General features: G+C 47.3%; 1 protein-coding gene across 1 annotated transcript in view; it reads right to left on the bottom strand.

Annotated features, from left to right (window-relative positions):
• Positions 1-18,080, bottom strand: part of LOC145349719 (adenylate cyclase type 10-like) — a 164,835-nt gene extending 146,755 nt beyond the window's left edge. Inside the window, exons 1-7 of the mRNA XM_080198257.1 lie at positions 17,870-18,080; positions 17,675-17,779; positions 15,117-15,155; positions 14,866-15,009; positions 9,828-10,033; positions 7,880-7,973; positions 7,693-7,781 (exon numbers count right to left, since the gene is read on the bottom strand). Of these exons, the coding sequence (XP_080054383.1) occupies positions 7,693-7,781; positions 7,880-7,973; positions 9,828-10,033; positions 14,866-15,009; positions 15,117-15,155; positions 17,675-17,779; positions 17,870-18,080 (888 nt within the window). The remainder of the gene's footprint in view (positions 1-7,692; positions 7,782-7,879; positions 7,974-9,827; positions 10,034-14,865; positions 15,010-15,116; positions 15,156-17,674; positions 17,780-17,869) is intronic.
• Positions 18,081-18,852: the final 772 nt, after the last annotated feature.

Raw genomic sequence — 18,852 nt, forward strand, 5'->3', positions numbered from 1 at the left:
AGGGAGTGTGTGTGGGGGAGTGTGTGTGGGGGTGAGGGAGTGTGTCTGGGGGGAGTGTGTGTGGGGGTGAGGGAGTGTGTGTGGGGGAGTGTGTGGGGGTGAGGGAGTGTGTGTGGGGGAGTGTGTGTGGGGGTGAGGAGTGTGTGTGGGGGTGAGGGAGTGTGTGTGGGGGAGTGTGTGGGGGTGAGGGAGTGTGTGTGGGGGAGTGTGTGTGGGGGTGAGTGAGTGTGTGTGGGGGAGTGTGTGTGGGGGTGAGGGAGTGTGTGTGGGGGAGTGTGTGTGGGGGTGAGGGAGTGTGTGTGGGGGAGTGTGTGTGGGGGTGAGGGAGTGTGTGTGGGGGAGTGTGTGTGGGGGTGAGGGAGTGTGTGTGGGAGTGTGTGTTGGGGAGTGTGTGTGGGGTTGGGGGGTGTGTGTGTGGGGATGAGGGAGTGTGTGTGGGGGAGTGTTTGTAGGGGTGGGGGAGTGTGTGTGGGGGTGGGGGAGTGTGTGTGGGGGTGGGGGAGTGTGTGTGGGGATGAGGGAGTGTGTGTGGGGGAGTGCGTGTGGGGGAGTGCGTGTGGGGGAGTGCGTGTGGGGGTTAGGGAGTGTGTGTGGGGGAGTGTGTGTGGGGGTGAGGGAGTGAGTGTGGGGGAGTGTGTGTGGGGATGAGGGAGTGTGTGTGGGGTGTGTGTGTGGGGGTGAGGGAGTGTGTGTGGGGGAGTGTGTGTGGGGGTGTGTGTGTGGGGGTGAGGGCGTGTATGTGGGGGAGTGTGTGTGGGGGTGAGGGAGTGTGTGTGGGGGAGTGTGTGGGGGTGAGGGAGTGTGTCTGGGGGGAGTGTGTCTGGGGGGAGTGTGTGTGTGGGGGAGTGTGTGTGGGGGTGAGGGAGTGTGTGTGGGGGAGTGTGTGTGGTGGTGAGGGAGTGTGTGTGGGGGAGTGTGTGTGGGGGTGAGGGAGTGTGTGTGGGAGTGTGTGTTGGGGAGTGTGTGTGGGGTTGGGGGAGTGTGTGTGGGGGGAGTGTGTGTGGGGGGTGGGGGAGTGTGTGTGGGGGATGAGGGAGTGTGTGTGGGGGAGTGCGTGTGGGGGAGTGTGTGTGGGGGAGTGCGTGTGGGGGAGTGCGTGTGGGGGAGTGCGTGTGGGGGAGAGCGTGTGGGGGAGTGCGTGTGGGGGGAGAGCTTGTGGGCGTGGGGGAGTGGGGGTGGGGGCGTGGGTGTGGGGTTGGCGGAGTGGGTGAGGGAGTGTGTGTTTGTGTGTGGGGGGAGTGTGTGAGGGGGTGAGGGAATGTGTGTGGGGGTGAGGGAGTGTGTGCGGGGGAGTGTGTTTGGGGGTGAGGGAGTGTATATGGGGGAGTGTGTGTGGGGGTGGGGGAGTGTGTGTAGGGGTGGGGGAGTGTGTGTAGGGGTGGGGGAGTGTGTGTAGGGGTGAGGGAGTGTGTGTGGGGGGAGTGTGTGTGGGGGGAGTGTGTGTGGGGGTGAGGGAGTGTGTGTGGGGATGAGGGAGTGTGTGTGGGGATGAGGGAGTGTGTGTGGGGGTGAGGGAGTGTGTGTGGGGGATTGCGTGTGGGGGTGAGGGAGTGTGTGTGGGGGATTGCGTGTGGGGGTGAGGGAGTGTGTGTGGGGGAGTGGGTGTGGGGGTGAGGGACTGTGTGTGGGGGAGTGTGTGTGGGGGTGAGGGAGTGTGTGTGGCGGTGAGGGAGTGTGTGTTGGGGAGTGTGTGTGGGGGTGGTGGAGTGTGTGTGGGGGTGTGTGTGTGGGGGTGGGGGAGTGTGTGTGGGGGAGTGTGTGTGGGGGTGGGGGAATGTGTGTGGGTAGTGTGTGTGGGGGTGAGGGAGTGTGTGTGGGGGAGTGTGTGTGGGGGTGTGTTTGTGGGGGAGTGTGTGTGGGGGTGAGGGAGTGTGTGTGGGGGAGTGTGTGTGGGGGTGAGGGAGTGTGTGTGGGGGGAGTGTGTGTGGGGGTGTGTTTGTGGGGGAGTGTGTGTGGGGGTGAGGGAGTGTGTGTGGGGGAGTGTGTGTGGGGGTGTGTTTGTGGGGGAGTGTGTGTGGGGGTGAGGGAGTGTGTGTGGGGGAGTGTGTGTGGGGGTGTGTTTGTGGGGGAGTGTGTGTGTGTGGGAGGTGTGGGGTGAGGGAGTGTGTGTGGGGGAGTGTGTGCGGGGGATTGTGTGCGTGGTGAGGGAGTGTGTGTGGGGGTGGGGAGTGTGTGTGTGGGTGGGGAGTGTGTGCGGGGGTGGGGGAGTGTGTGTGGGGGAGTGTGTGTGGGGGTGAGGGAGTGTGTGTGGGGGAGTGTGTGTGGGGGTGAGGGAGTGTGTGTGGGGGAGTGTGTGTGGGGAAGTGTGTGTGGGGGTGAGGGAGTGTGTGGGGGAGAGTGTGTGTGGGGGAGTGTGTGTGGGGAGTGTGTGTGGGGGAGTGTGTGTGGGGGTGTGTGTGGGGGAGTGTGTGTGGGGGTGGGGGAGTGTGTGTGGGGGAGTGTGTGTGGGGGTGAGGGAGTGTGTGGGGGAGAGTGTTTGTGGGGGAGTGTGTGTGGGGGAGTGTGTGTGGGGGTGAGGGGAGTGTGTGGGGGAGAGTGTGTGTGGGGGAGTGTGTGTGGGGGAGTGTGTGTGGGGGTGGGGGAGTGTGTGTGGGGGGAGTGTGTGTCGGGGTGGGGGAGTGTGTGTGGGGTGAGAGGAGTGTGTGTGGGGCGAGTGTGTGTGGGGGGTGAGGGTGTGTGGTGTGGAATGTGTGTGTGGGGGTGGGGAGTGTGTGTGGGGGAGTGTGTGTGGGGGTGAGGGAGTGTGTGGGGGAGAGTGTGGTGGTGGGGGAGTGTGTGTGTGTGGGGGTGAGGTTGAGTGTGTGGGGGAGGTGTGTGTGGGGGAGTGTGGGAGGTGTGTGGGTGAGGGAGTGTGTGTGGGGGAGTGTGTGTGGGGGGGAGTGTGTGGGGGAGGTGAGTGTGTGGGGGAGTGGTGTGGGGGGTGTGTGTGTGGGGGGTGGGGGAGTGTGTGTGGGGGGAGTGTGTGTGGGGGAGTGTGTGTCGGGGTGGGGGAGTGTGTGTGGGGGTGAGGGAGTGTGTGTGGGGAGTGTGTGTGGGGGTGAGGGGGTGGGGGAGTGTGTGTGGGGGTGAGGGAGTGTGTGTGGGGGAGTGTGTGTGGGGGTGAGGGAGGTGTGGGGGAGTGTGTGTGGGGTGAGGGAGTGTGGTGGGGAGTGTGTGTGGGGGTGAGGGAGTGTGTGTGGGGGAGTGGTGTGGGGTGGGAGTGTGTGTGGGGGAGTGTGTGTGGGGGTGAGTGTGTGGGGGGGGTGTGTGTGGGGGTGAGGGAGTGTGTGTGGGGGAGTGGTGTGGGGGTGAGGGAGTGTGTGTGGGGGAGTGTGTGTGGGGGTGAGGGAGTGTGTGGGGGAGAGTGTGTGTGGGGGAGTGTGTGTGGGGGTGGGGGAGTGTGTGGGGGGAGTGTGTGTCGGGGTGGGGGGAGTGTGTGGGGGGAGTGTGTGTCGGGGTGGGGGAGTGTGTGTGTGTGAAGGGGTACCGGTTAGAAGAGGGGAAAGTGTTTCAGAGGGAGCTGTATGTGGTGTGAGATGACAGTGTTAAGGCCTTTCAACAAATGAGCACCACGGGCAGCGGCACAACGGCAGTGGAGTATGGATCGCAACTGAACAGTATCTCACCTGATTAAAGTGCCAGTGAGATCTATTTGCAGAAGTGTCACAGCAACCTCTGAATCTTGCATTCCCAACCCCTTCTTCTTGACTTTCCCCAACATCACCTCAGGGGTGCAGGCAGCCTTTTGAGCATTTTGACCTGTTGTCTTTGAAGACCTTAGCAGACATCCTCTGGAGACCTGAGGCCTCGTAGGCCACAGCTTACTTGTCCTGCTGTGTGTGAGGCAGCTACTTGCTCTGTGGTCACACAGGATGAAGATGAAGGGGTCATAGGTAAGGGGAATTCCAAAGTTTCAGCACCTTAGAGTCTTGAGTGGAGGTCCAATGGCTATGCAGCAGCGTTCTTCCTCCCTTTGGGTAGCTCAGGGTCCCTGCCTGACTCTGAGTAGAAGGGGCACCTGGAGAGAGATCAAAGTGCCCTATCCCCTTTTATGTAGCTGCAGCTAAATCACATACATAGCTAAAGCTATTGAGTATAGATCTGTGCACATCTCTGACAGAAACTGGAATGGAATGTATGCCATCGATTGCACCCTAGAACTTCAGGCAAGACATTTCTCACACTTTTTATACCCTACTAATGGCCGAAAACAGAAAGAAAATTAATTCACTCCCTCAATTTTCACTCCACTCTAAACAGTAATATCTGGCTTAAAATCAAACAAGACGGTTCCTTCATTTAGGAGTATTTATTTTCTTGTTATAATTGCAGTGAGACACATTTCCTAATACGAGGATGTCCCAATAATAGAGGGAGTAGGGGGCGTGAGTATGGTTGGTGGCGTTATGGCAAATAGGGTCCAGGTGAAGGCTGGGATGAAGGCACTTTATCTAAATGCATGAAGCATTCAGAATAAAGTGGATGAGCTGGTGGCGCAGATCAGCACAAATGGATATGATCTGGTGGCCATTACAGAGACGTGGCTGCAGGGTGACAGGGACTGGGAGCTGAATGTTCAGGGGTATCAAGTGTTTAGGAAGGATAGGCGGGAGGGAAAAGTGGGGGGCGTAGCTCTGCTGATTAAGGATAGCATCAGGGTGGTAGCAAGGGATGATATTGGAGCCAAGGAGCAGAAAGCAGAATCGTTGTGGGTAGAGATTAGGAACAGCAAAGGGAGGAAGACGCTGGTGGGTGTCGTCTATAGGCCCCCGAATAATGATCTGGAGGTGGGGCGGGCTGTTAACGCGCAAATAAGTGCGGCGTGCAGGAATGGGACGGCCGTAGTTATGGGGGATTTCAATCTGCATATTGATTGGTCGACCCATGTTGGACGCGGTGGGCTCGAGGAGGAGTTCTTGGAATGCTGCCGGGATAGTTTCCTTGAACAGTGTGTGTTGGAGCCGACGAGGGAGCGAGCTATCTTGGATCTGGTGTTATGTAATGAGGCGGGTAGAATTAGGGACCTTGCGGTGAAGGATCCTCTTGGGGAGAGTGATCATTGTATGGTGGAGTTTCTGGTGCAGATGGAGGAGGAGAAAGTGGGTTCCCAGACGTGCGTCCTTTGTTTGAACAGAGGGGAGTACGGTAGGATGAGAGAAGAATTGGCGAATGTTGACTGGGGGAGCACGTTGGAGGGAGGGTCTGCTGAGGAGCAGTGGAGAATCTTTAAGGAGATCTTTCTTGGTGCTCAGCTGAAATTTATTCCGTTGGTCAAAAAGGACAGTAGGAGGAGAGGTAATAAGCCGTGGATAACGAAGGAGGTGAAGGAAAGTGTTAAATTAAAAGCGGAGGCGTTTAGAGTAGCTAAGAGTAGTGGGCGAGAAGAGGATTGGGAGAGGTTTAAATGTCAACAAAGATTGACAAAGAAGTTGGTAAAGAAGGGTAGGAGAAACTATGAAGCTGGGCTAGCGCTTAATATAAAAAAGGATAGCAAGAGTTTTTATAAATATATAAAAAGGAAGAGGCTGGCTAGGGTGAACATTGGTCCCTTAGAGGATGAGAAGGGGGACTTAGTGGTAGGGGATGGGGATATGGCTGAGGTCCTGAATAACTTTTTTGTTTCTGTCTTCACGGAGGAGGATGTGAATAATTTGCTGGGTGTTAGTGATGGAAAGGTGGTAGGACTGGAGGGTCTTAATGACATTACTGTTACAAGAGAGGCGGTGCTCGACAGACTGGAGGGGCTGATTGTGGACAAGTCCCCAGGACCGGATGGAATGCATCCGAGGGTTCTGAAAGAAATGGCGGAGGTGATAGTGGATGCCTTGGTGGTTATTTTCCAGACGTCGCTGGATTCCGGGGAAGTGCCGGAAGATTGGAAAGCGGCTAATGTTACGCCGTTGTTTAAGAAGGGTGCCAGGCAAAAGGCAGGGAATTATAGGCCGGTTAGTTTAACGTCTGTTGTAGGTAAAATGTTAGAATCCGTCATCAAGGAGGAAATAGCGAGGCATCTTGAGAGGAATTGCTTGATAGAGCAGACGCAGCACGGTTTCATTAAAGGGAAGTCGTGTCTGACAAATTTACTGGAGTTCTATGAGGATGTGTCTAGGGCGGTGGATAGAGGAGAGCCGGTGGATGTGGCCTTTCTGGATTTTCAGAAGGCGTTTGACAAAGTGCCTCACAAGAGGTTATTGCAGAAGGTCAGGGGACATGGAGTTGGGGGTAGGGTGTTAGCGTGGATAGAGGATTGGTTGTCAAATAGGAGGCAGAGAGTGGGGGTCAATGGGTGCTATTCGGATTGGTGGATGGTGACTAGTGGAGTGCCCCAGGAGTCGGTGCTGGGGCCTCAGCTATTTACCATTTATATAGATGATCTGGAGGAGGGAACCGAGTGTAGGGTGTCGAAATTTGCTGATGTCACCAAGATTGGTGGAACGGCAAATTGTGCGGAGGGTGTGGAGAGTCTACAGAAGGATCTAGATAGGCTGGGCGAATGGGCCAGGAAATGGCAAATGGAATTTAATGTTGGCAAGTGCGAGGTGGTCCACTTTGGTAGGAATAATGGTAGGAAGGATTATTACTTACGTGGCGAAAAACTGCAGCAGGCGATGGTGCAGAGGGACCTCGGGGTCCTTGTGCATGAGTCGCAAAAACCCAGCTTGCAGGTGCAGCAGGTGGTCAGGAAGGCGAATGGGATGCTGGCCTTCATAGCGAGGGGGATTGAATATAAAAGTAGGGAGGTCTTGCTGCGGCTGTATAGGGCATTGGTGAGGCCACAGCTGGAGTACTGTGTGCAGTTTTGGGTGCCGTACTTACGCAAGGATATTTTGGCCTTGGAGGGAGTGCATAGGAGGTTTACTAGGCTGATACCGGAGTTGAGGGGGTTGAGCTATGAGGAGAGGCTGAATAAACTAGGTTTGTACTCATTAGAGTTTAGAAGAATGAGGGGAGATCTCATTGAGACGTATAAGATGATGAATGGGATGGATAGGATAGAGGTGGAGAGACTCTTCCCGCTCAGAAAGGATAGTAGGACCAGGGGGCACAGCCTCAAGATAAAGGGGGGGCGGTTTAGAACGGAGTTGAGGAGGAACTTCTTCACTCAAAGGGTGGTGAATCTCTGGAATTCTTTGCCCGTTGAAGTGGTGGAGGCTACCTCGCTAAATATTTTTAAGACGCAGGTTGATGGGTTTTTGATAAGAGAGGGGATTAAGGGTTATGGGGAGAGGGCGGGAATGTGGAACTGAGCCACGACAGATCAGCCATGATCTTATTGAATGGCGGGGCAGGCTCGAAGGGCTAGATGGCCTACTCCTGCTCCTATTTCTTATGTTCTTATGTTCCAGGCATTTAGCGTCTGTTAATATATGTTAGTAAACATAATGCTTTGCTTTGATCTGTGCATTTTGCAATAATTGAAGGAATAGAAGAGATATGCAAAAACCTGTTTCAAACACTTGTTCAGATTGAAAAGACAGAATGTGAATAAGATTGAAAACTGTAAGTTGTACAGTGCATATATTCATACACTACTGAAGAAGCCTGTAACAAAACTAACTCTAAATCTTGGAAATCTAGCAATTGCTAAAGACCCCAAGGTGAACAAGGACTCTGGGTATATATCTAGAGCTAGATACTGAATTAAAAATACATACAATTCTTCAAGAGCACAAAAATACAATTTGATAATGATATTGTCTTAAAATTTCATACCTTTAATAAAACTGTTTTCAAGAGATATTTACGGAGAACTGATTCAAGTTGTAAGTTTGGCAATAAGTTTGATGTTTTTCTTATTGTCCCTGTAAATAAATCAAAAGTCAGCTTCTTATGTCCAAATGAAAATTCAAATACAGTAGTCAGCCAACAACAGAAAATAAAGACTATGCCATGAACGTACTTTTACTACCAGCGTCTTGATACTCCAAATGGTTTCCAAAAGATTTGATATAATCTTCAACTGAAAAGTTTGGATCTCTCTTAATGTACCGCACCTGCATTAAAGAACATAAGAACATAAGAAATAGGAGCAGGAGTAGGCCATCTAGCCCTTCGAGCCTGCCCCGCCATTCAATAAGATCATGGCTGATCTGTCGTGGCTCAGTTCCACATTCCCGCCCTCTCCCCATAACCCTTAATCCCCTCACTTATCAAAAACCCATCAACCCGCGTCTTAAAAATATTTAGCGAGGCAGCCTCCACCACCTCAACGGGCAGAGAATTCCAGAGATTCACCACTCTTTGAGTGAAGAAGTTCCTCCTCAACTCCGTTCTAAACCGCCCCCCCTTTATCTTGAGGCTGTGCCCCCTAGTCCTACTGTCCTTTCTGAGTGGGAAGAGTCTCTCCACCTCTATCCTATCCATCCCATTCATCATCTTATATGTCTCAATGAGATCTCCCCTCATTCTTCTAAACTCTAACGAGTACAAGCCTAGTTTATTCAGCCTCTCCTCATAGCTCAACTCCCTCAACTCCGGTATCAGCCTAGTAAACCTCCTCTGCACTCCCTCCAAGGCCAAAATATCCTTGCGTAAGTACGGCGACCAAAACTGCACACAGTACTCCAGTTGCGGCCTCACCAATGCCCTATACAGCCGCAGCAAGACCTCCCTACTTTTATATTCAATCCTCCTCGCTATGAAGGCCAGCATCCCATTCGCCTTCCTGACCACCTGCTGCACCTGCAGGCTGGGTTTTTGCGACTCATGCACAAGGACCCCGAGGTCCCACTGTACCGTCGCCTGCTGCAGTTTTTCGCCACATAAGTAATAGCACATTTTAAAATTATAACATGTTTTGTAACTTTTCTGTCAATGCACAACTAACATTACCATTTTGTATTTTTATTTTTGTTACAAACCTTAACCTAAGTCCAACCATTTTCAGCTGTTTCACCAACAGTGGATTAGTGATACTGTCACTGGCCTAGTAATCTACAGATCCAGGGCAAAATTTCAAATTCCACCAGCATCTAAATAAACAGAGGCAGCAGGTACCTGAGAACACCACCACCCAGAAGTTCCCCTCCAAGCCACTGACCATGCTGACATGGAAATATATTGCCATTCCTCCACTGTTACTAGGTCAGAATCCTGGAACTCCTCCTTAATAGCACTGTGGGTGTACCTACACCACAGGACTGCAGTGGTTCAGGAAGGCAGCTCACCACTAACTTCTCAAGGGCAATAAGGGATGGACAATCAATTCTGGCCGAACCAGCAATGCCAACAGTGTAAGGGTAATTTCAAGCTGTTTGAAAATTATTCATTTTAAGTTAAAAACTGGAAAAGTAATTGAAATTTTCAGTGTTTGAAAACTCTTGTCTCCATTTTGTTCAAAATATAGTTCCATAAGTAATCTTTCCTACTGTGGTGTAACATATCAAAACTAAGAGAGGTAATAATTGCCTTTGATTAATACATTAACAACTTAATTTCTTGACTACAATCAAGAAACAATTTTTGCAAGTAGTTTAGTTTGGTTAGTTTATTTATTACTGTCATCGATTCGTTTACATTAACACTGCAATGAAGTTACTGTGAAAATCCCCGAGTCGCCACACTCCGGCACCTGTTCAGATACACTGAGGGAGCATTTAGCATGGCCAATACCCTAACCAGCTGGAATCTCTTACCAAGTATACCAAAAAAAGTAAGATCAGATGACACAAATAGACATTGGTAAAATATAAATTTGGAAAATATATCAAGAAAAATGTACTTAATTGAAGAATTACAGATATCTGAAATGTATAAAGAAGCAAAGTTATAAAGGCACATGCACTAAGGTTGTTAGAATCATAATTCATGGCAATGATGAATAAAGCATGAGAAATATTTTAATATACCTTTACAGCTCTTTCATTTTCTATCTTTTCAACAACTAGATTTTCTCTGTCACAGAGCTCCCATGCATTTGCGGATAAAATAATAGTGTTGGCTGAAGCAAGTCCTTCAGCTTTCCGAACCTCATCCACTGCTCGACCAATTAGTGCATAAAAGCGAGATTCCTCATCCCCCATTACGACTTTGGAAAGCTTTCCTGCTGAAATACCTGCAAAGAAAATGCACATTGAATGGCAACCTTCTGTTCATTGCTGGTTCCCAGAATCATACGTGGCGGAACTTGACACCTGTGGGGTTTTACAGTCCCACCAAAGTCAAAGAGATTTTGAATGGCTTGCTGCAATTTACAGCCCTGCCCCTGGTGTGATGGGGCTGTAAAATTCAACCCTTTAACTTTGTAACACCAGGCATGTTAATCTTTCTTGATGTTTATTAACAACAATATTGGTTTGATTTTCACCTGCTAACTTATTATAGCAACTAAAATGTTCAATAAAAAATATCTTTCACAATAATGTATAAAATGAACCACAAATATAAAGCACAATTTTAACTGCCAAGGGGGTGCAGGCTTAGGTAGTTGTTAAAGACCTGGAAAGTGGCACCAAGTTGAAAGCTTGACTTGAAGTCACTCTAGATTTAACTGGGTGGGTGAAAGTTTTTAAACAGTGAAACATATAGCTGTTGGGCTGCCAATGTGGCAGCCTTGTGCTCACACCACTTTTAAGAGACCCCAAGTTCATTGCTTCACAAGTGATTTGCAACTTTATGAAGGTCATTTTACCTCATTTGGATTTTAAGCACCTCAGCTGATTTTCCCCACTATCTACCTTCACTGCATTATGGGAGCAGCTTAATCAGATCTACCTTGGACCTCAGATGAGGAATAAGTGGAATAACAACAGAAACACCAGCAGCACAGCAAGCAGTAGGAGCAAAGGAGTTGTTGGGTAAATAATTTCAATAGGCTTTAACTAGGGACACATGAGGCAGATAAAGCCCATGTTTCCATTTGTTTTCCATAATCTGTTTCTGCTGGGATAGTTCACTAACCTGAAGCCAGAGGTTATAGATTGAGGGATGCTACTCCACATCAAGCAAGGTGTAAGAGTTGCTGTCACTCTTACTGCCTACCATAGGTATATTAAAAGAATTGATAGTCAACCTCTTGGACCATGTTACGAATGCACCTTCGATGGCCATCGAGTCTTGAAATGGGACTCAACCTCAGGGCTTATGGCTCAGAGGCAAGGATGCTACAAGACCTACAATTTCAATAATTAAATGGGTAATTAAATGTGAATTTAATCCAGAATTCTGAATAGCCAGTGCACAAGTTTCCCAAGAAACTCACCAGGATCAACCAGGTGAAAAATAGCAGGCGCTATTGTTCAATGAAAATAATGGTTGAAAGTTTTTAAATAGTGAAACATATAGCAATGTGGCAGCCTTGTGCTCACACCACTTTTAAGAGACCCCAAGTTCATTGCTTCACAAGTGATTTGCAACTCTATGAAGGTCATTTCACCTCATTTGGATTTTAAGCACCTTAGCTGATTTTCCCCACTATCTACCTTCACTGCATTATGGGAGCAGGTTAATCAGATCTACCTTGGACCTCTGATGAGGAATAAGTGGAATAACAACAGAAACACCAGCAGCACAGCAAGCAGTAGGAGCAATACCAGCACCAACAGCATAAGCAAGCAACATAAGCGCTGGCAGCAACACCAGTGGTCTTTTCCTAGCCTAGCTAACTCAGTTGGAAGTCTCACAACACCACGTTAGAGTCCAACCAGTTTATTTTATAATAATCTCACAAGCTTTCGGAAACGGTGTTCCTTCGTCAGGTGTGTGGGAGGTTCTGATCAGAGAAGGGCATATAAAGTCACATACAGTTTACAGAATACTGATTAGAATGCAAGTCTTTACAGCTAATCTGCTATTCAAGTCTTAAAGATGCAGACAATGTGAGTGGAGATAGCATTAATATAGGTTAAAGAGATGTGTATTGTCTCCAGACAGGACAGTAAGGGTTCACCAACAGGAAGGGAACAGTCTTGCCTGGTGATTGTCGAGCGATATTCATTCATCCATCCTTGTAGCGTCTGCATGGTCTCCCCAATGTACCATGCTTCAGGACATCCTTTCCTGCAACGTATTAGGTAGACAACGTTGGTTGGGTTGCAAGAATATGTACCATTTACCTGGTGGATGGTGTTCTCATGTGAGATGATGGCATCCATGTCGATGATCCGGAGGTTGCTGTGGCAGGGTTGTGTGGTATTGTGGTCACTGTTCTCCTGAAGGCTGGGTAGTTCGCTACGACAACGGATGAATGAACACCACTCGACAATCTGCAAGACCGTTCCCTTACTGCTGGTTAACACTTCAGCGGTTACGGGCATTCGGTCTCATTCGGGTAAGCGTTCTCCAAGACGGCCTTCACGACACAAGACAGTGCAGAGTCAATGAGCAGAGACTGATAACCAAGTTCCGCACACTTGAGCATGGCCTCAACTGGGATCTTGGGTTCATGTCGCACTACCTGTAACCTCCATGATTTGCCTAGGCTTGTAAAATCTCACTTACTGTCCTGTCTGGAGACAATACACATCTCTTTAACCGATGCTAATGTTATCTCCACTCACATTGTCTGCATCTTTAAGACTTGAATATCAGATTAGCTGTAAAGACTTGTATACTAATCAGTATTCTGTAAACTGTATGTGACTTTATATGCTCTTCTAGGATCAGAACCTTCCACACACCTGATGAAGGAACACCGTTTCTGAAAGCTTGTGAGATTACTATCAAATAAACTGGTTGGACTCTAACCTGATGTTGTGAGACTTCTTACTATGTTTACCCCAGTCCAACGCCGGCATCTCTACATCATAGCTCAGTTGACACAGCATGAAATTCGGGTTGTGGGTTCATGCTCCATGTTGACTGTCATCATCCACAAAAAGAGGCAGGAACGTAAATTGTGAAGGGGACATGGCAAGTTGGCAAAGGGATATGGAAAGCTTAAGTGGATGAGCAAAAATTGACAAATACAGTATAATGTGGGGAAATGTGAACTTGTTCACTTTGACTGGAAGAATAGAAAAACATCATACTCTTTGAAAGGAGGGAGATCGCAGAATTCTGAAATACAGAGAAATCTGGATATTCTTGTACTCAAATCACAAAAACTTTGTATACAAGTACAACAAATGATTAGGAAGGTAAATGGAATATTATTGTCTATTGTGAAGGGAATGGAATATACAAGTGGGGATGTTTTGCTACAGTTGCACAGGGCGTTGCTCTGCGCACAGTTTTAGTCTCCTTATATATAAAGAATATCAATGCAGTAGAAGCAGTAAAGAGAAGGCTCACTTCACTGATACTTGGGATGGGAGTAGTTATCTCATGAGCAAAGTTGGACAGGCCAAGTCTGTATTCATTAGAGTTTCGAAGATTGAGAGGTGCTCTTATTGAACTGTATAAGATAATGAGGGAACTTGATGGATGTTTTATCTTTTGGGAGAGACTAGAACTAGAGGACACACAGGTGTCACCCATTTAAGGAGGAGATGAGGAGAATAGTTTTCTCTCAGAGGACCTGAGGAAGGAGACTGTCTTTCCACTGGAGGCAGGATCATTGAATATTTTTAAGGCAGAGGTAGATAGATTTTTGACCAACAAGGGAGTTAAAGGTTATCAGGAGTAGGTGGGAATGTGGAGTTGGGGCTGCAATCAGATCAGCCATAGTCTTATTGAATAGCCTACTCCTGCTCTTAATTCGTATTTTTCTACATTCCTCAGTAATATGCTGCTCCAGATGATGGACAATTTTTGTACTTTGATCTTATCTTTAGGTTTATTACATTCATCTGAACCTTCTGTGATAGCATGCCCATGGTCCTGGCATATTTACTGAACGAGGACGCCCTAAACTGGGTGCTTTGCTTCGGTTTAGCATTTATTTTATGCACTTATTTATGCACAAAATAAATGCGGCACAGTGCATAAAATAAATGCGGAGCGATACAGTGGCATAATGGTTAGCACTGCTGCTTCACAGCCCTTGAATCTAGGATTCAATTCCCAGCTTGGGTCACCGTCTGTGCAGAATCTACACATTCTCCCTGTGTCTGCATGGGTTTTCTCCAAGTGCTCCCGGTTTCCTCCCATTGTCCAAAAGATGTGCTGGTTAGGTGCAGTGGCCATGCTAACTTCTCCCTCAGTGTACCCAAACAGGCCTAGGACTGTGGCAGCTAGGGGATTTTCACAATAACTTCACTGCAGTAAACCTACTTGTGACACTAATAATAAACTTTAAAAAATTATAGAAAATGGTCACATCTAGATAATTATTTATAAGTAATTATTTAGATGTGACCACTAGGGACATTTTGAGCAGAATATTTCACATTAAAGCGATTATCAGTTGCTCCTTGGACTTCATTCAGTGCTGCCAAACCCCAGACCCTTCACCTTGTGGCCCCAAACTGCAGTATATGAGGAGAAGGCTGCTGATAGCAAGATAAGTTCAGGAGGGTCTCATTACTGGGGCAGGACTTAACCCAATCTACAGCAGCATTCCGACTCTCTTTTCCTGACATTTGCTTTCTGGCAGATTTATCTGGCATGAAATATGTTGAAATGCATTGGAGTTTGGCAGGGACCTCATTCCCCCACCGAAACAAAGAAGAATTCAACAAGGAATGAAGCGTCTCATTTCAATTATCCTTTTGCTCCATTACTGCTGATCTGGGAGGAGTTAAATTACAACCCAAAACCCTAAAAACTGATCATTTCAATCAGATAAGCGGCAAGTCATGGTTTGTAAAATATATTTCAATTAACTATATGCAAGAATAACAAAATTGACCTTGCATATCAGCAAGTATTGTGTGCTTATGAATCAGGTTTAACAGTCAATGATATACTTGTTGCTGTTTCTTCCAACACAAAGTTTAACAATGAGTGTAATGCATAAATCAGACAGGGCAAGATTACAACAGGTGCTGACGAATACTTAGTAATTACCTATTTTTACTCTGAGTTTGACTCCTACTTCAGTTTCTCTATTGTCACATTTGTCCTGGATATTTAGACTACATTTTACCGCTAAAGTGAGAATTTCACTCAATTCTTTCCTTCTCTCTCTCCATAGCGCTAACATTGCATCACCTGTGGGAAAGAAAATGATTATATACAATGCTAAACAATCCTTCTGTTCTGCAGTCCAAAATAAGTATCAATTATATAATAGAACATATTAATTTGCATCTTCTTACCCGCATAATTCACAATATCTCCCCCTGCTCGAAGGATATCTAAAAGAAATTCAGATTGTTCAGCATTATTTAGAGTCATTACAGAAGCGAAATAAGTTAAAGCTAGAAGCATATAAATAATCACTTCAATGCATTTCACATTACTTCAAAACTATATTACTATCATTGGGGCTGGATTAGTTACCTGAATTTCCTGCATTTGGAGATGGATTAAAATGGGTGTTTCAAGGGTGCCATCCCAAATCCACTACTACAATTTTGTATCAGAATTATCCTTCAAAAATGCACCCTTCCCAGTAGAAACAGATGTGAAGGGAGGGAGTGCAAGCCATTCTACAGAATGTCAGTCTTCCCACTGCTGTAGGAAGCAATTGATAAAATACATTTGACACTCAAATCCCTGTATGAGACAATTTTATTTCAGGAAAGACTATCATTCTCATCATGGTTAGCAAATGTTCCACTGTCAATTAGCTTATCATATATATCAGTTTTCAGTGCCCAGGAAGCTGCCACAATAATTGCATCATGTGACAATCTGTCAAACCAGCTCCCATCACTCAAAGACTCGAAGCCATGTATTGGGATTAATGGGGAGACAGGGATTATGCTGGATATAAGGTTTCTACAGGCACTACAGTAGGTGTCACAAAGCAGAATTGAGGAAGAAATCACATTTTAGCTCTCTAGATAAATCTGATGAAGCCCTGATATACAGTCCAGGAAGAAATCAAAAATCATTGTAGCTTGTGGCATTCTATATATGATTGTAATTAAGAAGGCTTGTTGCTTCAACAGCTGAAGGCAATGACAAGGGAGTGGGTGGAAGGTCACCTGTCTCCACAAAATAAAATGGTTGGACAAGCAGAAGAAAATGCAGGATCATGTAATCAGTGACCAAGAAAGGCAGGTATCACTGACAGCTTAGTGTTTTCAATAAATAAAGATTGAATGAAGGAATATAAATTATTCCACTCCTGCCTGTTTTTGCCATCTACACCTTTACATGGCCCCTCACTATCAAAGCCTTCTGCAAAGTTTCTTTGTAAGATAGTGATCTTGATTTCCGATGCCATCATCCAAACTTCCTACAATTTAAAGCATACTTAGGATGGACCTAGCGCTCTATATTTATAGAAGATTATTCTCTAAAACATTGCCAAAAATTCTAATAATCCTCTCTGCAACTGCTTAGAACTTTTATCATTTCTGCTAACAGGGTTAAGTTTTGGCACTCCTGTTAGACTTGTCCTACTATGTCCTTCCTATGTGAAATTGAGAGCATTCCCTAAAGAACTTAAGATGTCTTCAATCTTAGTGGCACATCTGTTTGAGGAAGATCAACTTCTCCAATCCTTTTTCTTTTAACAGTGAGCAGTTCCTAGCCTGGGTTTGTACATTCCTCACAGTAAACATTGGAGGAAGATTAAGGCAGCAGGTTCAATGCCACTGCCCAGAGTGAGAATATCTACAACCATTCTTTGCAGCCACATGGTGCTGGGCACAGGATCAAAGATGCTGCTGCTCAGTGTCATCACAAATAAAACAGTACCAATCAGCTCTGGCAGGCCCAGTCACTGATCGGATGCAAGTTTCTATGGAAGCAATATTGGCTGCCATTCTGGAGGCAACCAATGTTTTTAGCAACTCTTCTTGCAAATTTCTAATGTGTCACATTTTCCAGTGAGTTCTGGGGACCATGGATCCTGCAGTTTTGGGTAGTGGATTCTTCCCATTCATCCATCTTCTGAAACCATTCAAAGCATCTATGTGAAGTAAATGCTGCCCAGCAATAGCTCTTTCAAATCTGTGATGTGGAATAATGACTCCCCATCCAAAGGTAATCAAAGGCTCCTTCCTCTTCATGGGAAAGCAGCACTCTTCCTTTCTTCCAATCTCAAGTTCTCATACTCACCAGTGGGCAGTGCTTCACTCAGTGATAATCCTTCTCAGTGGAGTTAAGAACATAAGAAATAGGAGCAGGAGTAGGCCATCTAGCCCTTCGAGCCTGCCCCGCCATTCAATAAGATCATGGCTGATCTGTCATGGCTCAGTTCCACATTCCCGCCCTCTCCCCAGGAGGTGACAAGGAGAGGGAGAAGCTATTGCTCTGAAAATCCTTGATTGTTACTCAGAGTAGTTGATTGATTCCTGAAAGGGAATCACGGATGAAAGAAGCCTTTAGTGAGGACTGACCCTTGACCATGGAATTCTAGTACAATCTTTATCTGTTCCACAACTCACCCCAACTCCCCCCTCTCATACAACCTACCCTCCCCTGTTTCTATCCAGAATTGGGAGTGTTGCTTCTTCCAACAAACTCCAGGCCCTCCAGTGCAGTGACCATTCCCTGGTTCCATTCCTCTGCTGCTGACTGGAAACCAGGGTTTTGGGGACAATATTGTAGATCTGACAGTGTGGTGCACATTCTGAATTATAAGAGGACGAATCTTTAACAGCGTTTTAAATTCTGCCAATTTCTATGGCACAGGGCACAACAATGTACAGATTTCGGTCAGTGCTGAAGTAGACACTTCTTACCAGCTAACTCTACTTACGATCCACAATCTCTGAAATGTATCCATTGAGTGTTCTGGTCAAGTGGTCTGCTCCACTGCCTTTCTTGCTATACTTCGTGTAAATCTCAGTGAGACTGGTGAATCCTGTCGGAGAAAGAGAATCCAGCATTTATTTAGGTTCAGAGGAACACTTTAGCCTTCCACATACATTGCTGCCGCTGCCGCTGTTTTAACCTGAAATGTCAGCGAAGAGGAGGACGCCGTGGAAATGTTCCACATCAGGGATGGGCCGGTCCACCCCCTCATACACCACCAGGTCAGGCACGTTGGCGGCGAGTTTGCAGATTTTGTAGGTGCCAGCGAAGATGAATTTCTGCTTGCTGACCTTGAGCCGGGTGAGCGGCCGGACGAAGCTGACAGCATGCCGAGTGGTAGTGTAATCCATTCCCTTGCAACCTCCTTTTCCTTTCCTCCCCTTTCCTCTCAACTGATCTCTGGGTGCCGCCGTTTGCGTTTTCAATTCCTTGTGACGGCTTGGGGGCATCGATTGTGACTTCACAGGACCACCGGCTGTAAAGACATGTTTAAGTTTAGTTATTAGTGTCAGGAGTAGGCTTGCATTAACACTGCAACGAGGTTACTGTGAAAATTCCCTGGTCGCCACACTCGGGCACCTGTTCACGTTCACTGAGGGAGAATTTAGCATGGCCAATACATCTAATCAAAATGTCTTTTGTATTGTGGGGGAAACCAGAGCACGCAGAGGAAACCCGCGCTGACACGGGGAGAACGTGCAGACTTTGTGCTGACAGTGACCAAAGCTGGAATTGAACCCTGGTCCCTGGCGTTGTGACGTTGCAGTAGCTAACCACTGTGCCACCATGCCACCAACATTCACATCCCTTTCTTCCTGGGCTGGAAGCCCTCATCCTCATGTTAATCCTGCTGAGTTATTCTGACAGCATGCCTCCTCTTCCCTACCCTGTAAGGTAATAGGGCAAAAATACTGCGGATGCTGGAAATCTGAAATAAAAACAGAAAATGCTGGATAAACTCGGCAAGTTTGGCAGCATCTATGAGAGTGAGAAATAGAATTAATTTCCGAGTCCCTGTGACTTCCTCAGAGCTTCAGATGAGTTTCGATACATTTGCAGTCATCCCATTTTTGTACCAGCTTTTTTAAAAATTGACTTGCTCTCATTTGTGACACCAGATAC

This window comes from Carcharhinus amblyrhynchos, chromosome 11 (genome assembly GCF_965287045.1).
Source record: "Carcharhinus amblyrhynchos chromosome 11, sCarAmb.v2.hapA, whole genome shotgun sequence".
NCBI classification, from domain to species: Eukaryota; Metazoa; Chordata; class Chondrichthyes; order Carcharhiniformes; family Carcharhinidae; genus Carcharhinus; species Carcharhinus amblyrhynchos.